The 17,058-nt window shown below is 40.5% G+C and overlaps 1 protein-coding gene across 1 annotated transcript in view; it reads right to left on the bottom strand.

Moving 5' to 3' along the window:
• Positions 1–16,512, bottom strand: part of efhb (EF-hand domain family, member B) — a 37,458-nt gene extending 20,946 nt beyond the window's left edge. The window contains exons 1-5 of the mRNA XM_052016618.1: positions 16,352–16,512; positions 16,077–16,139; positions 8,206–8,349; positions 4,303–4,483; positions 259–369 (exon numbers count right to left, since the gene is read on the bottom strand). Of these exons, the coding sequence (XP_051872578.1) occupies positions 259–369; positions 4,303–4,483; positions 8,206–8,349; positions 16,077–16,139; positions 16,352–16,426 (574 nt within the window). The 5' untranslated portion in view covers positions 16,427–16,512. The remainder of the gene's footprint in view (positions 1–258; positions 370–4,302; positions 4,484–8,205; positions 8,350–16,076; positions 16,140–16,351) is intronic.
• Between the last annotated feature and the right edge of the window lie 546 nt (positions 16,513–17,058).

Genomic DNA, 17,058 nt, shown 5'->3' with positions numbered 1-17,058 from the left:
CACTTGAAGAATCCAGAGTCTTAAACTCCTAGAGCCAAGGAGCAAATATATTGGCCCTTTGCCCCACAATGAAAATTGCTCTCCTGATTACTACCAAATCCAGACTTTATGCCAAATGGAGCCACTTATCATATTCCAATTTTAATCCTCACGTAGAAAACTACCATAGTTTGTATAATTGTACATACCTGTCAGAGATTATTGTTATTGCCGACCTATGTTATTGCAAATAAACAAGAATAAGTCATGTGTCCTTACCAACATTGTAATCATTATGTGTTACAATATATAGTGGATGTCCACTTTGCGATTCTTCATAAATTTGTTGTCGAGTCTTTGGTGGGTTTACAAGCTCTCCAGCAGTGATATCTGAAGTAAAATTTTCAATATTGATTTGTGTTCAAAAGTATAATTAATGATTAATTACCCATATTTAAACTAAACATTTATTATTTTGCAGCTATCAAAATTGGTTTTAATTTTCACTGCTGCCAAAGTCAGAATATTATGTCAGAAGGTGGTGTGCTCAACCTACATCAAAACATACTCATAATTCCATACATTATTAGAAGTCCAACAAATTTTTTGAAGATGGTGCCTTTCAATAATGACATAATGTTTTAATGGGTCCTTTGTGCACGTCAGATAGTTTTTTCTGGTTAAGAATCACAGACCTCATAATCTAAAGTATGGGGTCAGCCATTTAACACTTCACATCCATGCTGGTCAAAAATTGAGGTTAGATTAATTCCCTTTCTCAGCTCTTGGCACACAGCTCTGTAGTTATGGTTCTTTGTGTGTTCATGCAGGTTCTTTTGTGCATATGACATGCAAACAAATAGAGACCACTGCATATGTGTAATGTCAAATGGTCTTGCATAATATTCATTTGTGTATCCTTGGTATGGACTGCTTACACAGTAGCAGGGCTTAACATTACCCAAAGGAGAACAACTTTACCCTTTAATAAATTCTCATTTAGATTGTCTCTAATAGATTCTCATTTTTCTCTTTGCTCACTTCCACCACCCGATCTGAAAGACAACCACAGGTGTGACCATAATCATTTACCCGTTGCCCCCATTACAGAAGTACATGCCCATCACTTCCTTAACCCCTACAATCCCACTTGACCTCATTCCCAAGATCGTCCACAGCCCCACTCATATTAGACTGCAGCTCAAAAACCTCCTGATCCTCCACCACCCAATCCAATCCTTAAAATCCCACTCAAGGTGCAAACCTCTCTATCACTATCTGGGCCCCTATCAACTACTTCACTCCAGAACCCAAGATCCATAATTTCTGTTCTGGCACCATGACATTAGTATGTTGTCATGGAGGAAGCTGTGAAAATAGGTGTGGACCAACCCATCTCCATAACCCTGCTGTGCTAGTTTAATGCACCTTGTATAAAAATATTCAAAGGCACCTTACAGAGACACTTGTACTAAGCTGCGAAGGAGGTATTGGAAGACATGTTGCTAGACTTAGGCATGGTTTGTGTGGTTCTTATAAGAGGTTGGACATGGTGCAGCAGAGAGAGTCACAACGTGCTTTATTTGAGGCTAATTCTGCATGGCTTTGATATCCCACCAGCTAAAGCCAAGAGCTGCTGGCTACAAGAATGCATGCAAGACAGGAGAAGCAGGTGTGTTCCTCTCCAGGTCCTAAAGCAAGCCTGCAACAATTTCTCCCCCATGATCAGTTGAACCACCTCACCAAAAAGAAAATTTGGCTAATTTCCACTGCCTAACCATAAGCTCCCTTTCACCATTTCAGATGAAAGCCCACCATCTCTTGAGTCTGGTCCACTGTCTTTAATACTGGGGAATGAACCCAGCAATGTCTAGCTACTGAAATGTAGCACAGGAATGCCATTAGGCAGCCAAACAATCTTCTGTCCCTTGCCATTTTCCTATTGACATTAAATGGAATGAAGGATCCACTTCCAACAAAACAGAAAATTTATAATGCAGGAGGCCACTTGGCCCATCATGTCCATCCTAATCTAATCTGTCCTTCCAGCACTAGATCCTTTGCTCTGCAGGTCACAACTCTTAAAGTACCCATCTGAGTAATTTTAAAGGTGATGAGGGTTTCTGCCACTACCAACCTTTCAGGAGAGAGTCCCTTTCTTGGTGAATAATTTTCTTCCTCATCTCCCCACTAATTCCATAACCATTTATTTTTAATCTGTGCCCCTGGTTTCTAATTTCTCTACTGAGAAAATAGGTCTTCCCTATTTAATCAATCTAGCCCTTTCATAATTTTATACTCCTCAGTTCAGTCTCCCTTTGGCCTCCTCTGATCCAAGGGGAAAAAAACCTAGCTAATGGAATCTTTCTTAAACTACAGGTTTTCAGTTATGGCATCATCATAAATCTCTTCTGCATCTTGCCCAATGTAATCACATCTTTCCTGCAATGTGTTGACCATAACTGTACTCAGTACTCAAGCTGTGGCCTAACTAGTATTGTATGCAGTTCTGTCAAAATCATGACGTTATAGTCTGTGACTCAGCTAATAAAGGAAAGCGTTCTATATGCCTTATTAACCACCTTATTGGCCTATCCTCATTAAGGACCTATGAACATGTATTATAAGGTCTCTCTGTTCCTCCACACTACTTAAATACAATTAGCAACTAGCAGTTAACTACTTGGTTGCTCGCTTCCTCCTTTTATAACCAACAGAATAGCACTTGCTATCTTCCAATCCTCTGATATCAGCCATGTAGCTAGAAAGGATTCAAAAACTGTAGCTACCTAAAAGGATCATAAAGGAATTACAGATTAGTTGTTGGACCATTCTTTTCTGCCTACTGGTTCAATTGTATGCATTCTTGGAGGTCTTGTACATTTTATAAAAATTTTAAAATTCTCAGAAACCATCATTAATGGTGACTACGAATAGCATGACAATGGCATTAATAGTGGTTTACCAGTCCTTTAGGGAAGGAAGGCTCGCCCTTCTTGCCCAGCTGTGTGGCTGACTCTTAGCCATCCTCTGTAATTACCTCATTTCAAGGACAATTAGGGCTGAGATATAAATGCAAGCTTTGCTAACAATACATATATCTCATGAAAGAAAAAGCAAACAATAATGCAAGAAGTCGCTTCCTAAAATGCATGGGCTATTAAGGCTCCCTCATGTGATTGACAATGGAGAGGCCAAGCAGAGCAGGACTGATTGCTACAACAGGGATGATATGGATGATGAAAAGCAGCACATTCAGTAAGAGAATAAGAAATAGGAGTCTCTTAAGAAATATGGTCCCTCACTCTCTCTGCTACTGAATATGATAAAGGCTGATCCGATCTAGGTCTGGGCACTTTATTGCCTAAACCCATTATCCTCAATTCCTCTATCCACTGGTATTTAATTCCACTTAATTTCTTCATTAAGAAGAAATATTTTTATCTAACTCAAAAAGAATGAATGTCTGAATTTCACAAAAAACATCATAAATCAAATCTGCCTAAAGCAGAGCAAGGATCGTATTACATTTGTATATTTTTATGTCCTTGTTTCTTCTTGGGCTGTTGCTAGAAATAAATGCAATATCTCACAGCTTAATATAAATGAGATCCTTGAACCTCTCCATACAAACAGAAACAAATTCACCTAATTACCCCACTTCTACACTGGTGAAGGATGTAAAGAAAAAGCATTTTCTCAAGTAATAGGTCTAACAAGCAGTAGACCCACAACCAGATTCTAGGCCATGTGCGTCATTCATCCAGCCAATGCAGAGTCGTAGAACAGAAGCACACTATTCAACTTGTACCTGAGCCAATTCTTCTAAAACATTATTCAATCAGTCCCACTCTTCTGCTCTTCCCAAAACACCTCAACTGTTTTTCACTTCAGGTTTTTATCTGATTCTGAATCTGAGTTTTGAATTTGTGTCTACTGTCTTTTCACTGTGGATTGAAGATCATGAAAATTACATACAAGTTGTTATTTCTCTCATGATGTCTCCAATTCCAGTGGTTTTTCTCTGCACCTAATCCAGAGCCTTGCTACCCTTACGCAAACCTGGTCATCGTATTGACATAATACCTACGAGTGTTTTACAGGTTAGCAGTGCGCTCTTGACTTTGTACTCAATACTTCTAATTAAAAAACAAAGGATCATGTATGCCTTTTTGACAATATACATGAAAGTTCTGGTTCTGTTCCTACAACTCCTTTAAAATAGTATCCTTATCCCTTACCTCAGATGTTTATTGATACATAAAATATTTTAGCTTATCTTTTTTTTTGTCTTTTAAGACGTGTTTATCTGTTTATTAGCACCTTTGATTACTCTTTTCCCAAATGTGGTATTATATATATCTAGTCCTTTGGGTAGTCCTGGTGCTTGATTGTGAGACTTTCCCAGTGGAGCTCGTCGATGGCTTGGATAAGCTGCAGTAATTTTGTCTGAAAATATGTGCTGGACCCGTGTCCTGATTGGAGGATTTATCAAAGAAGCAACCTAAATAACAAAGTGAAATGAGAAGAAGTTACAGTATGATTAACTTTTGATAATCATCTTATTGTTAATTTATTTTCCAGTGGTGGTTAAATGCCTGCACTTCTGCACACTGTGGGGTCCATTCTTCCATGTACTGCTTGACTTCATTGCCATCAAAATTGTTGCTGGGTGTACATTTGTAGATTTGAGTCCACATAAGGACTTGAGAACAATCAGTATTGACACCCCAATGGAGTAATGAATGAATATTGCATTGCCAGAGTTACTGTTCTAAAACTGACGTCATATTTGCTTGGAGAGTAAAGATCCCACAGTATTATTTAATAAAAACAATGGAACTCTCCAGGTGTAATGCATCCCAATCTTCCCCAGTCATTATCAGTAAAAATAAACAGAGTGGTTGTCATTCAAACAACTGTTGTAAATGCTCCATTGAGGAGTTCATTGACTGCCATTTTTATCTGTGTAGTCATCACTGCAACCTAGCAACAATTAACTGTAGCGGTTAGCGCGACGCTATTACAGCACCAGCGATCGGGGTTCGATTCCCATCGCTATCTGTAAGGAGTTTGTACATTCTCCAGTGTCTGCATGGGTTTCCTCCGGGTGCTCCAGTTTCCTCCCACATTGCAAAGACGTACTGGTAGGTTAATTTGGGTTTAAAAATGGGCGGCGCGGACTCATTGGGCTGGAAGGGCCTGTCACCACACTGTAAATAAAATTTAAAAATTAAAAATAATATTCCATGATACAAGAGCATGTGTAAATTGTCCCTTTGTCAGATAATGTACTTGAACTGATCCAAGATGGATCACATCATCATCATTCTGTCTGTTTTGCTCAAACTTTCCAGATCTTTAAATACAACATAAATATGGGTGAAACTGTGAAAGAAACAAGTTTGTTTTTCTAAGCATAGACCATTTTGTGCAAACAAAATCCACACCATTAATTGATATTTTGCCTTATTTTTAATGTAAGATAATTGAAGAAAATCTAGTTTTATTGTAGTAATTCACATTCATGATCTTTTGTGTTTCAACTGAGAGATTGCAGGGTTCCAGTGTGTGAATCATTTATAAATCATGGATCGGATTTTACAAGCAAAATCTGGCAGTCCTATATGGAATGCCATCATTGATCTGTGCTTAGTGCCAGATTGTTCAAGAAAGGTTGGCACAATATTGTGGGCCGAAGGGCCTGTATTGTGCTGTACTGTTCTATGTTCTATGTATTTCATAAGAACAACCTGGCAGGACTGAGCCATAGGACCACTCAAACCTGATTCACTCTTCAATATGATAAAGATTGATCTGATTTTGGCCTCAGGTCCACCTTCCGACTTGTTCTCCCTAACCCCCGACTCCCTAGAAAACAAAAAAATTCTCTCCCTCTCTCCTTTGAATATATTCATTGATTTGGATCTACAGCTGTCTTGGGAAGAAAATTCCAAAGATTTGCAATCCTCAGAAAAGATATTCTTCTTCATCTTCATTGTTAATAGGTGACCTCTTTTTTCTGGAAAGCCATGCTTCACCAGCTGTCATTGTTTGTTCAGTGTTGTTGTGGGCAAGTTCTCGCCTCTCCTTTCCCCACCTCCTGGGCACCTCATGATTCAGGATTTACAAGGGGAAGGGCCTTTCATATGCAGGGCCTCATTACAAAATGGTACATATCAACAATTTGATCTCATTTTCCTTACCTTCAAACTGTGTTGTGGGCCAAATTAAATCTTTGTATTCAACCCTGGTTAATTGGTTAATAACATTATGAAAACAATCAAGACTTAAGATTTTTTTTAACCAATATCTTTTCCAGATTTTAAAAGACAGTTTTGTAATATAACTATATGGCTGCAATTAAGATAATGATGGTAAAAAAATGTTATATCAAGCATAGAAATTGAATCAACTGGCATCAGCTTTACATACACAAATCATGCAAAAATTGATTTTACCCAGACTTCATCAGCCCAGTGATCATTTTATGGTGAAATTGCACCCAAGAAGAAATTAGTCCAGTCACTTGTGTGGAGATCCATATTAGCACATTTTTTTTGTGTGTTTGAGGCATGCACATAATGACATCACTACTCACACAATAACTATTTCCACCCTTTCCTATAAAGGTTGGACATTTGAGCTCAATTTATGACTGTTGTGGAATAGTCTCAGTACATCCAGGAGCACCTGATACTGCTTTGTTGAATTAATCATCATTTAAAGGAGCGCTCTTCTGACATAGGGAGATCTGACTTAGTAGTTTCAGAATCGCTGCAGGTTTCTCAAACACCATTTCTATTCATGTAGAACAGCTAGTTGCTTATGTGTACCACCCCTTTGCTCCAGGAGAACTGTGAGCTGCTTCAAGCAGGATCGACATGAGACAGATGAAAACAGACTTTGCATGGCCCCCACTCTGTGCCTCTACAGCAGCTGTCATCAAAACCAGTAGGCACTCTGTAATGGGACTGTTGTCAATCCACAACAAAGAAGTTCACATGATCTCCAGAGAGGAGTTCATGTTCTTCTGCCTTGGTACAAATTTCTGTGTTGGCTTAGAGATGGACTTCTCCTCAGTCCTTATCAGTTCCCATCTTCAGTTAGACAGTCCTGATAACCATCACAGTGCATTTGCATTAGCCCTGTCATGACCAACATCCCAATCATGGTCCTCATCTAATCACCCTTGAACAGAATGGATATGTGAAACACCATCTCCAGCCAACCCCTTGCACCAGATTCCCTCATGGTGGTGCCTGATTGCAGCCCATTGATGCGAGTGTAATCTGTTGTGACACTCATCTTTCTGAACTAATCAGCTTATCCCTCATGCTGCCAGTCTCAGAGATATTGCCATGTGGTGCCAGACACAATGACACACAGTGGTTATCATCATCATCATCCTCGCCCTCCTTCCCCTTCCATTCCTCCAGTATCCCCCTCACTCTTGCTCCTCCTGTTTCCTCTGCTCGAGCTACAGATGAAATACTGTTTCTTTTACCTCAAGGAACAGCATCCTATCTTTTAACTAAGCATGTTACAGCTCTCAGCCGTTAATCTGGAATTAAATAATTTCAGACAAGCAGTCTATAAAGTTTGTATCACAAAAGAAGAGGTTCTGATGAAGGTAATTGGGAATGTTAACTCTGTTTTTCTCTCTCCATAGATGCAGTCTGACTTGCTGAGTATTTCTGTTTCATTTCAGCTTTCCAGAAGCTATAGTCTTCTGTATCTCACAATTTCAGTATTTTTTTGTGCTCTCTCCTCTGTTTTTATTCATCTCATTTTATTTACATTTCCTCCAAATAGATCAGTTGCACTTAGTAAGCCTTCACCAGCCATTTTCACACAGCACCAATCCCATTGTTCTCTCTATCCTGTACATTCTCTGCAACCTAAAAGATGTTTGATTTTGAACTTTTCCTAATTCTAATGAAAGCTCATCATCCTGAATCATTTGTTCTGTTTCTCTCTGCTCAGATACTGTCTGACTAGTTGACTATTTTCAGCATTTGCTCTTTCTATTTCAGACTTAGTGATACAGAATTGTGTTTCATTCAAAGGATCGTGTCTGTATTGTTCCAAAGAATGACTATTGTAAACATAATTCAGCATGTTTTACATTGCTTTTCATATTTAAAAAACGTAAGAACAAAATAGGGTATTGCAATAAAAGTAGAAAAAGCAAAATAATATTGCAACATTTCAACAAGTACTTACAGAATGAGAGGGTTTGCTAGAAACTCCATGTTGCAAAAGTGATGCAATATCAGGATCATTTGCCTTGCCATAGAAAATTGTGGCAGCACCAGGTTTGGGATTCCTACTATTGAAAAACTTTTTTACCGTGGGTGGTGTAATAGGCTGTAGGAATAAGCAATGAGAAAAATAAACAAAACATTGTTTTTATGTCAATTATTCAGGCCATAATGTCTGATTTAGATTAACCAAGAATTAAATAATAGGCATCCGAACATCTAATAATAGCTCCAGAATTTATGATCTTTATTCTTAGGGAACAACTGCTTAATGTATTCATCGACATGCTTTTATCTACAATGTTAGCAAAGATATTAACTCAATTAATTCAAATGGATATGTAAGCAGCAAGACAAAAAAAATGTGGCTGAGCCAACAGACCAATGAACATTGGATGAATAGATGGATGAATGAATGAATGAATGAGCAGTAAGATTGCCTGAAATGTATCTGAGAAAGAATAATAAATTCCAGGAGAAATAAAAACATTTTGCACAAGTAATATGGACAAGCCAATTGGAAGGAAATGAGCATAATTTAAAAGAAGTGTCAATCCCATTTTAAATGAACTAAGGTTTAGGGAGCTAAGCCAAATTGGAACATAAATGTGGCCCTCTTGTGAGAAAAAGATTTTCATTGCTGTGCAAAAATATTTATAGGGTAACTTTATAAGTCTATTTTCCTGCCACAAAGCATCATCTAGTAAGATCACATCTTGAGAACCTTCTCAATTAATAGTATGTGCTGCCAGTGACCATCAGGGTCATTTGTAATGGACGTGTGTCAGTTCAGAGCCTCAGTCACTGGCAGCACATATTATTAAGTCATATCATTACTAAGGTATTTTTTAAGCAGCTGAAAAATTAAAGGCAGATCAAGCCATTTTTGGCATATTTTGTTTCAACTCCTTAGCAGTTAACCATTCTATGACTCATAAATTAAGAGCGAAATTTCGAGCTATGAATTTCTGAATGAATCAAACTTTGGATTTGTTCATACTTAGTTAGATTTTTGATGAACAGAATTTTCAGCACAGGAGTCAAATTGCTCCAGTACATTTATGCCACAGTATAAGACTGCCATTCTAGATGTGCTTTTCCAATACTTTTTTCCTTCATCTGTGGTCTTAATAATTATTCATGCAAACTTGTCATTACCTCTTTGCTTTTGCACTCCATGCATTAGCTGTGTGTTTACTCCAACCAAATGCCAAATATTTCTCAAAACATATGTGTTACTTTGAGGCATGACCAATATGAGGTATCATGTTTATGAGGCCACAATTATGGCCAGTGAGGCTGGGTGACTTTAAAGTACACAGGTTAGTTACAAAATGAATTAAAACTTCTCCAGTTGATATACCAAGACAGGACAAAAAAATTTCAATTTTACACTTCTAGCAAAATCTGTCTTAGTAATTAGAATAATTGGCTGTTTCAGCCAAGTCAATCTGCAGTGCATGGAAACAACTATCCCAAATATTATGGGGCCAGATAATTTGAATAATTAGCAGAAAGTCCCAACACATCTTTGGCCTGACCACAATGGAGCTAAAGTTTGTATGGATGTGCACATTTAAAGGTAAGTGGCCACATAAGGGAACACAATCTTTCTTTTATCAATATCCTTTCCAGTTACCTTGCATTAGTCAGTATTCTTCTGTTCTTTTATACAAAGATACATTCCCTTGGTTTTAATATTCTTTTCTTTCCATAGGATAAAGCTTCTAATGCTATTAGCAATAATTTTCCAAAAAGGAAAAATAGAAATCCAAACAATAGGACAGAAAAGCAAACTGAGAATATACCTGTTGTAGAAGTATTATGCAGAATATGTTAGCAAGTAGGACATCAGCTGAGCATTCTGCTTAGCTTTCAGGGCATGCTGTCTGCAGGAGGACAGTGCATATTCCCTGTCAGAAGTGTGTGGCCCAGCTCACCCAAGAACAAAGTGCAATATTTTGGCTTGCCTGAAAATTTTTGAACTCCAAAACCATTCTATGGCAGCAAGAAATGTTTCCTATCCGTGAGGAAAATGATGAACTCGTAAGTCATTGAAAACTATATCCATGAATACTACCTCATTATTCCTTTTTTGCACTATTTATTTTTGTTAATTATAGATTTTTATGTTGCACTGTACAGCTGCCACAAAACAACAAATTTCACGTCATATGTCAGTGACAATAAAACTGATTCTGATTCTTTGTCACTTGTTTGAAACAATGATTTGTCATATATCACGGTGTTGGCTCAGTGAAAAGGCAGAAAGGAAGCAGTCTGCTGTATCAAGCTAGATCAAGGAATCCAGTTTTGGAACTTCAGTAGGTTGTAGTCTGGCCATCAACAAAAACTCAAAAAAAAATATTTTCCTGCCATAAAGCTCAGCCCATCACAAATTTGGCAATTTGTCCTCAACGTACTTGCCTTCCCTTTCCATACTTGCACTTAAATCAGATTATGCAGTACTTGCAATGCCATGTAAAATCACTCCTAAAAGGTCAAATACTGCTTTAAGGTCTCAAAATCATCAGTTTTGAATATAACACCTTGAAAATATTTACAGAAATAGAATAATATGTTGGAAAAAATGCTCTATCTTCATAGTTCTTAACACTATTTAGAAAAATTGATTTTTGGAGATTTGATGCCAATGCTCAATCATTAATATATAATCAAGATTGTTAATGCAATACTTAAGCTTGCTACATTCTTATAAATAACATCTCTCATCCAAAATGCAAAATGGTTGTTGTGCCTAGACAAATAATAAAAATCCGACATGGCTATTTCTAAAAGCACCTGGTGGTTCCCTACTATCCTAGCTAACATCACAAGAACAGTTCTATTGACAATTAACTTTATTTGCTGGCTCTGGATTTAGTGGCTTCAAGCAAAATAGCAGACACAATGAAAGGCCTGGGGCAGCTAAACAGCCAGTAAAAACTGTTGTCTGAGATGCTGCTTTCAGAGTATAAAGACTTTCAGAACATGACAGACTAATTCAATCCTTCAGTAGCATGTTTACCTGTTTCATAATATGAAAGAATCCACATTCCACATGTGTGGGATTGTGGCACAGAACTGGAAGCATTGTATCATCCTTGGAATTGGAGCAGTTCCAGGACATCTGCACCACAATCTTCACAGTGGTTCATTATTGTGGATTTGAACTCTCTAACGAATGCCCAAAGAGTGCTACAATACAGGCTTTCATTTGCACTAAAGCTCTCTCAATGGATTGGCTCACAAGGTTATTGTTCAAACTAGGAGGAAAATACTGGCAGTCTTGGCAAAGCCGATCCAGATCCATCAGATTAGCAGGCAATGTGTCACAAAGCCCAGGAAATGGAAAAGGTTAAAACAACAGTGAATGCAGAGCAAAAAAAAAAACAAATTGCTAGAAGAACTTGGCAGGTCAAACGGCATCTGTGGAGGCAAAGGGGTGGTTGATGTTTCGGGTCAAGACCCTGCATCAAAACTGAGAGTGTAGAGGGAATATAGCCAATAAATATGTGACAGTGAGGGGTGAGACAGAGGCTGGTAGATGATAGATAGAACCAGATGGGAGGGGGGAGTGTTAAGGCAGAGGCTGACAGGTGGAAATAGATGAAAAAAAAGACAGATGGAGCCGATGGGGGAGAAGAGAGGGAAGATATAGAAACAGAGGCTGGTAGGTGATAGGTGGACCCAGATGAGGGAGGGATGATGGGCAGATGGAACCAGGTGGGGATGAGTGAAGGTATATCTCTCCATATCATTCCAGTTTCACTGCAGGCAGCTTCCCCTCATGGACAGCCATGGACCCCGAAAGCAAGAGGGCTTTGGATGCAAAATAAGTGCTGCGTGAACCTGACCCAATTAGTGTTCTAAGAAAAGCTAAATGAAACATCTCCCAGCTCCATATAGTTCACCATCTACCATCCTTGCAGCCACAAAATACAGTTGTATTGTCCTTGCGAGCTAACCACTTCAATGTACAACAGAAATGGAGTGAGAGAAATCTAAGTGCTGGAATGCTTTGGAATCCAAGTCACCATTTCCCTCCAGAACATGCTGGTTTACTTCATGTTATGTCTCAAAGTACAGTACTCTACGGTATTATTCTCTGAAAGAAATCCATCTAATTCATACATGCAAGTCCTTCCCACTCCCTAAAGAGCTTTTTTTCTAAACATTTTTCATTTGCTCACTGAATTTACACCCAACCCATTCCACCTCTGGTCCTACAGCTCTGAAAAGGGCGAGATCCTCCAATCTATTCCTGCTTTTGCTTTTGCTTTTCCTTCATTTTGAAGTAGTGTCAGATTAATTAGTAATGCTTCATAAGGCACACACACACACGGCAAATTCCATGGTCACTCTGAGAAAATAGATTTGTTGGCTCAGTCTGCAACAAATATGGATGTTTCTTGAAATAAATTAAAAAAATAAAGGCTTTCCAAGTATGCTTAATAGATGTGACAGGTTAGAGTAACCAAGGCCTTTCAGATTTCTATGGAATATTTTATTGCAGTGGAAGGTCAAAATGGAGGAATGATGTGTCCTGGGACATGACAACTTTAGTGTAGGTAACAACTTTAGAGTTTCTACTTGCTGGTGTCAAAATGCCAAGGCACCCCTTTTAGTCAGACTTTACAGTCTCGCCCTCTTTAAAACCACTAAGTGGATATCAGATTCTAAATTCTGGCAATAGCAGCTAGTATCCCTTTCAAATGGAGTTTAATTCAGATGTGCAAAGTGTTGCATTTTGGGAAGTCAAATCAGGGTAGGACTCAGTGTGAATGGTAGGGCCCTGGGGAGTGTTGTAGAACAGAGGGACCAAGAAGTACATACATAGTTCCCTGAAAGTGGAGTCACAAGTAGACAGGGTGGGGAAGAAGACTTTTGGCATGCTGGCTTTCATCAGTCCGGGCATTGAATATAGAAGTTGGGATATTATGTTGCAGTTGTACAAGAGGGCGCACTTGGAGTATTGTGTTCAGTTTTGGTTGCTCTGCTATAGGAAAGATGCCATTAAGCTGGAATGAATGCAGAAAAGATTTACAAGAATGTGTCCGGGACTCAAGGGTCTGGGTTTTAGGGAGAGGTTGGGCAGGCTAGGACCTTACTCCTTGGAGCATAGGAGACTGAGGGGTGATCTTATAGAGGTGTATAAAATCATGAGGGACATAGACAAGGTGAATGCACTCAGTCTTTTTCCCATGGTTTGGGAATCAAGATCTAGAGGGCATAGATTTAAGGTGAGAGGGGAAAGATTTAATAGGAATCTGAGGGGTGACTTTTTCACACAGACAGTGGTATACATATGGAATGAGCTGCCAGAGGAAGTGGTTGAGACAGGTACCATAACAACATTTAAAAGGCATTTAGACAGGTACATGTGTAGAAATGGTTTACGGGGATATAGGTCAAATGCAGGCAAATGGGACTAGCTTAGATGGTATTGGTATTGGTTTATTATTATCACTTGTACTGAGGTACAGTGAAAAACTTGTCTCGCATACCAATCGTACAGGTCAATTCATTACACAGTGCAGTTACATTGAGTTCATTCAGAGTGCATTGATGTAGTACAGGTAAAAACAATCACAATACAGAGTAAGGTGTCACAGCTACAGAGAAAGTGCACTGCAATAAGGTGCAAGGTCACAACAAGGTAGATCGTGAGGCCATAGTCCATCTCATTGTATAAGAGAACCGTTCAATAGTCTTATCACAGTGGGGTGGAAGCTGTCCTCAAGTCTGGTGGTACATGCCCTCAGACTCCTGTATCTTCTACCTGATGGAAGAGGAGAGAAGAGAGAATGACCCAGGTGGGTGGGGTCTTTGATTATGCTGGCTGCTTCGCCAAGGCAGCGAGAGGTAAAGACAGAGTCCAAGGAGGGGAGGCTGGTGTCCCTGATGTGCTGGGCTGTGTACACAGTCCTCCATACACTTGCTGATAAAGTCTGTGATGGTGGTGGCATACTCATCAAGGCTGGCAGCTGAGTCTTTGAACATGGACCAGTCCACTGTCTCAAAGCAGTCACGTAGGAGCTCATCCGTACCGGATCCTCCTGTTTCAGTTTCTGTTTGTATGCAGGGAGAAGGAGCACAGCCTGGTGGTCTGATTTCCCAAAGTGAGGACGAGGGGTGGCTCGGAAGGCATCTTTGATGGTTGTATAGCAGTGGTCAAGGGTGTTGGCACCCCTGCTGGAGCAGGAGATGTGCTGATAGTATTTTGGAAATACACTCTTGAGGTTGGCCTGATTAAAGTCCCTTGCGATGATGAATAGGGCCTCAGGGTATCCTGTCTCAAGGTTGTTGACCACGGAGTATAGCTCATTGAGTGCAGGCTTCATGTCCGTCTGTGGTGGGATGTAGACTGCCATCAGGATAGATGAAGCGAACTCCCTTGGCAGATAGAATGGTTGACACTTCACCGTTAGATATTCCAGGCTGGGTGAGCAGGAGCTCACCAGGACCATCACGTCTGAGCACCACAAGTTGTTGATTAAGAAGCAGACCCCTCCACCTTTAACTTTGCCTGAGGACGCTCTGCGGTCCATTCGATGGATTGAGAAGCCCTCAGGTTGAATAGCACGGTCAGGCAAGGCAGGTGTGAGCCACGTTTCAGTGAGACATAGTACACAACAGTCCCTCAGTTCTCTTTTGTAGGTCAGTCTTGCCCTGAGTTCATCAACTTTGTTCTCAATGATGCTTTGTTTTGAGCATTCCTCTCAGCAAGAGCACAAAGGCCTACACTGCTCTAATTAATGACTCCCTGAACCCAAGGGAAGTTTAGAAATCTAAAGCCATAGGCTTGCCTGCGTGGCAGTCAGAGAAACGAAGAGCAGACCCTTCATCAGGGTCTCGGCCCGAAACGTCGACTGCTTATTTCCCTCTATGGATGCTGCCTGACCTGCTGAGTTCCTCCAGCACCTTTTGTGTATTGCTCCAGATTCCAGCATCTGCAGAATTTTTTGTGTCAAAGTTATCTGGTCAATGAGTGAATGGGAATAGTTAGAGAGTGAGAACATAGACAAAGGAACATTGATAAAAAATGTAGGTTGTGAAATGCAGAGTTGAAAGACATGTCTGGCAGGTCAGGCATGGTATGTCCTTCACTCCCAGAGGGACAAAAAAAGGAAAACAAGCTGAAGAAATATCTCAGATGAAAGACTGATATGGACAGAAATCAAGTTACCTGAAGTTGTAGAATTCAATTTTGGTAATGGAAGAGAAGAAATGTGAACTGAGAACATTGCAGAAAATGTATTGGTGAACTTGCTCTGAAGGAACTGGAGTACTATGAGAACGATGGGGGGCGGGTGGGGGAGGCTTACATAATTTAGTGATCTATTGGTTTCTTGAAAATTTAAATGTTACTTTTTCTTCCATTAAAAAAAAATCCCTTTAGGCGAGGTTAAAAAATGCTTAAAGCATATTTTTATACAGTCTAAAAAATACACTTAGAAGAAAACTGCATCCATAGTCCACCTTCAACAAAATATCTATGTTCCCTTTCGGGCTTCATTGAGTGAATATTTTTTCTTACCCCCCTAATATACTAAAGATGGTACGCGTGGTATGTAAACACCGCCCTTCAATCCCCTGCTTTATGTCCATTAACCATGTCACTATTTGTTTCCTCATGCCCCGTCCCATCTAGGCTTGTTAATTTTTGTGACAATCTTTTGATCAGTCTCACTTCCGATAAACTCCCTTTTCCAAAACAAAATCTTTCTGCGTTTTAACTGGCGTCAGACAGATACATTTCCATTGTGCAAAGACTAGACATCAGTATTACTTATGCTTCTCAGCTTCTATGACTGCAGTGCATTTACATACCCTGGGCTGAATTTCAGTCAGACATTCCAAAACGCTTCCAGTAATAGGCACTAATTTCCCCGCCTGCAAAACAAACATTAATTACTGCCAGTCTGCAGCCACTATTTGTGTTACACCTTTTAGTTCAGAACGTCTTCTGTTGATTTATGTCATCTAAGTACAAAACAAAACAGCAAATAATTTCAGGAATCACATAAAAGTTGCACTTGACGACAATTGGCATGGATACGACTCGGAGCAAAATGTTGAAAAGGGGAGAAAAAAAATCCACATACTGTACATAACACGGGGTCCGTATCGGTGAACTTTCCCTTATATACGGGTTTTAAGGGTTGAAGGACCCCCGGCATGATGAGTTTATTTTATAGTTACGGCGGACACTTTGAAAATGTTTAAATGCAGATTGCTGGCGTCGCCTCCGCAGCTCGCTCCGGGATTTGGCTCTTTTCCTCTGGAATGTTGATCTTCACTGTCACCAGGCAACCAGCTGCACGTGAGCACCGGGCAGAGGGCAGCTGCAGGTGAGCGCTGGGCAGGTGGCAGCTGCAGGTGAGCGCTGGGCAGGTGGCAGCTGCATGTGAGCACTGGGCGGGTGGCAGCTGCAGGTGAGCGCTGGGCGGGTGGCAGCTGCAGGTGAGCGCTGGGCAGGTGGCAGCTGCATGTGAGCGCTGGGCGGGTGGCAGCTGCAGGTGAGCACTGGGCGGGGGGCAGCTGCAGTTGAGCACTGGGTGGGGGGCAGCTGCAGGTGAGCACTGGGTGGGGGGCAACTGCAGGTGAGCAGTGGGTGGGGGCAGCTGCAGGTGAGCACTAGGCAGGGGGCAGGTGTAGGTGAGCACTGTGCAGGTGGCAGGTGCAGGTGAGCACTGGGCAGGTGGCAGCTGCACGTGAGCACTGTGCAGGTGGCAGGTGCAGGTGAGCACTGGGCAGGGGGCAGCTGCATGTGAGCACTGGGCAGGTGGCAGCTGCAGGTGAGCACTGGGTG

The sequence above is a fragment of the Pristis pectinata genome, chromosome 5 (assembly GCF_009764475.1).
Source record: "Pristis pectinata isolate sPriPec2 chromosome 5, sPriPec2.1.pri, whole genome shotgun sequence".
NCBI lineage: Eukaryota > Metazoa > Chordata > Chondrichthyes > Rhinopristiformes > Pristidae > Pristis > Pristis pectinata.
The sequence above is the reverse complement of the archived record's forward strand: the minus strand, read 5'-3'. Positions and strand labels throughout refer to the sequence as shown.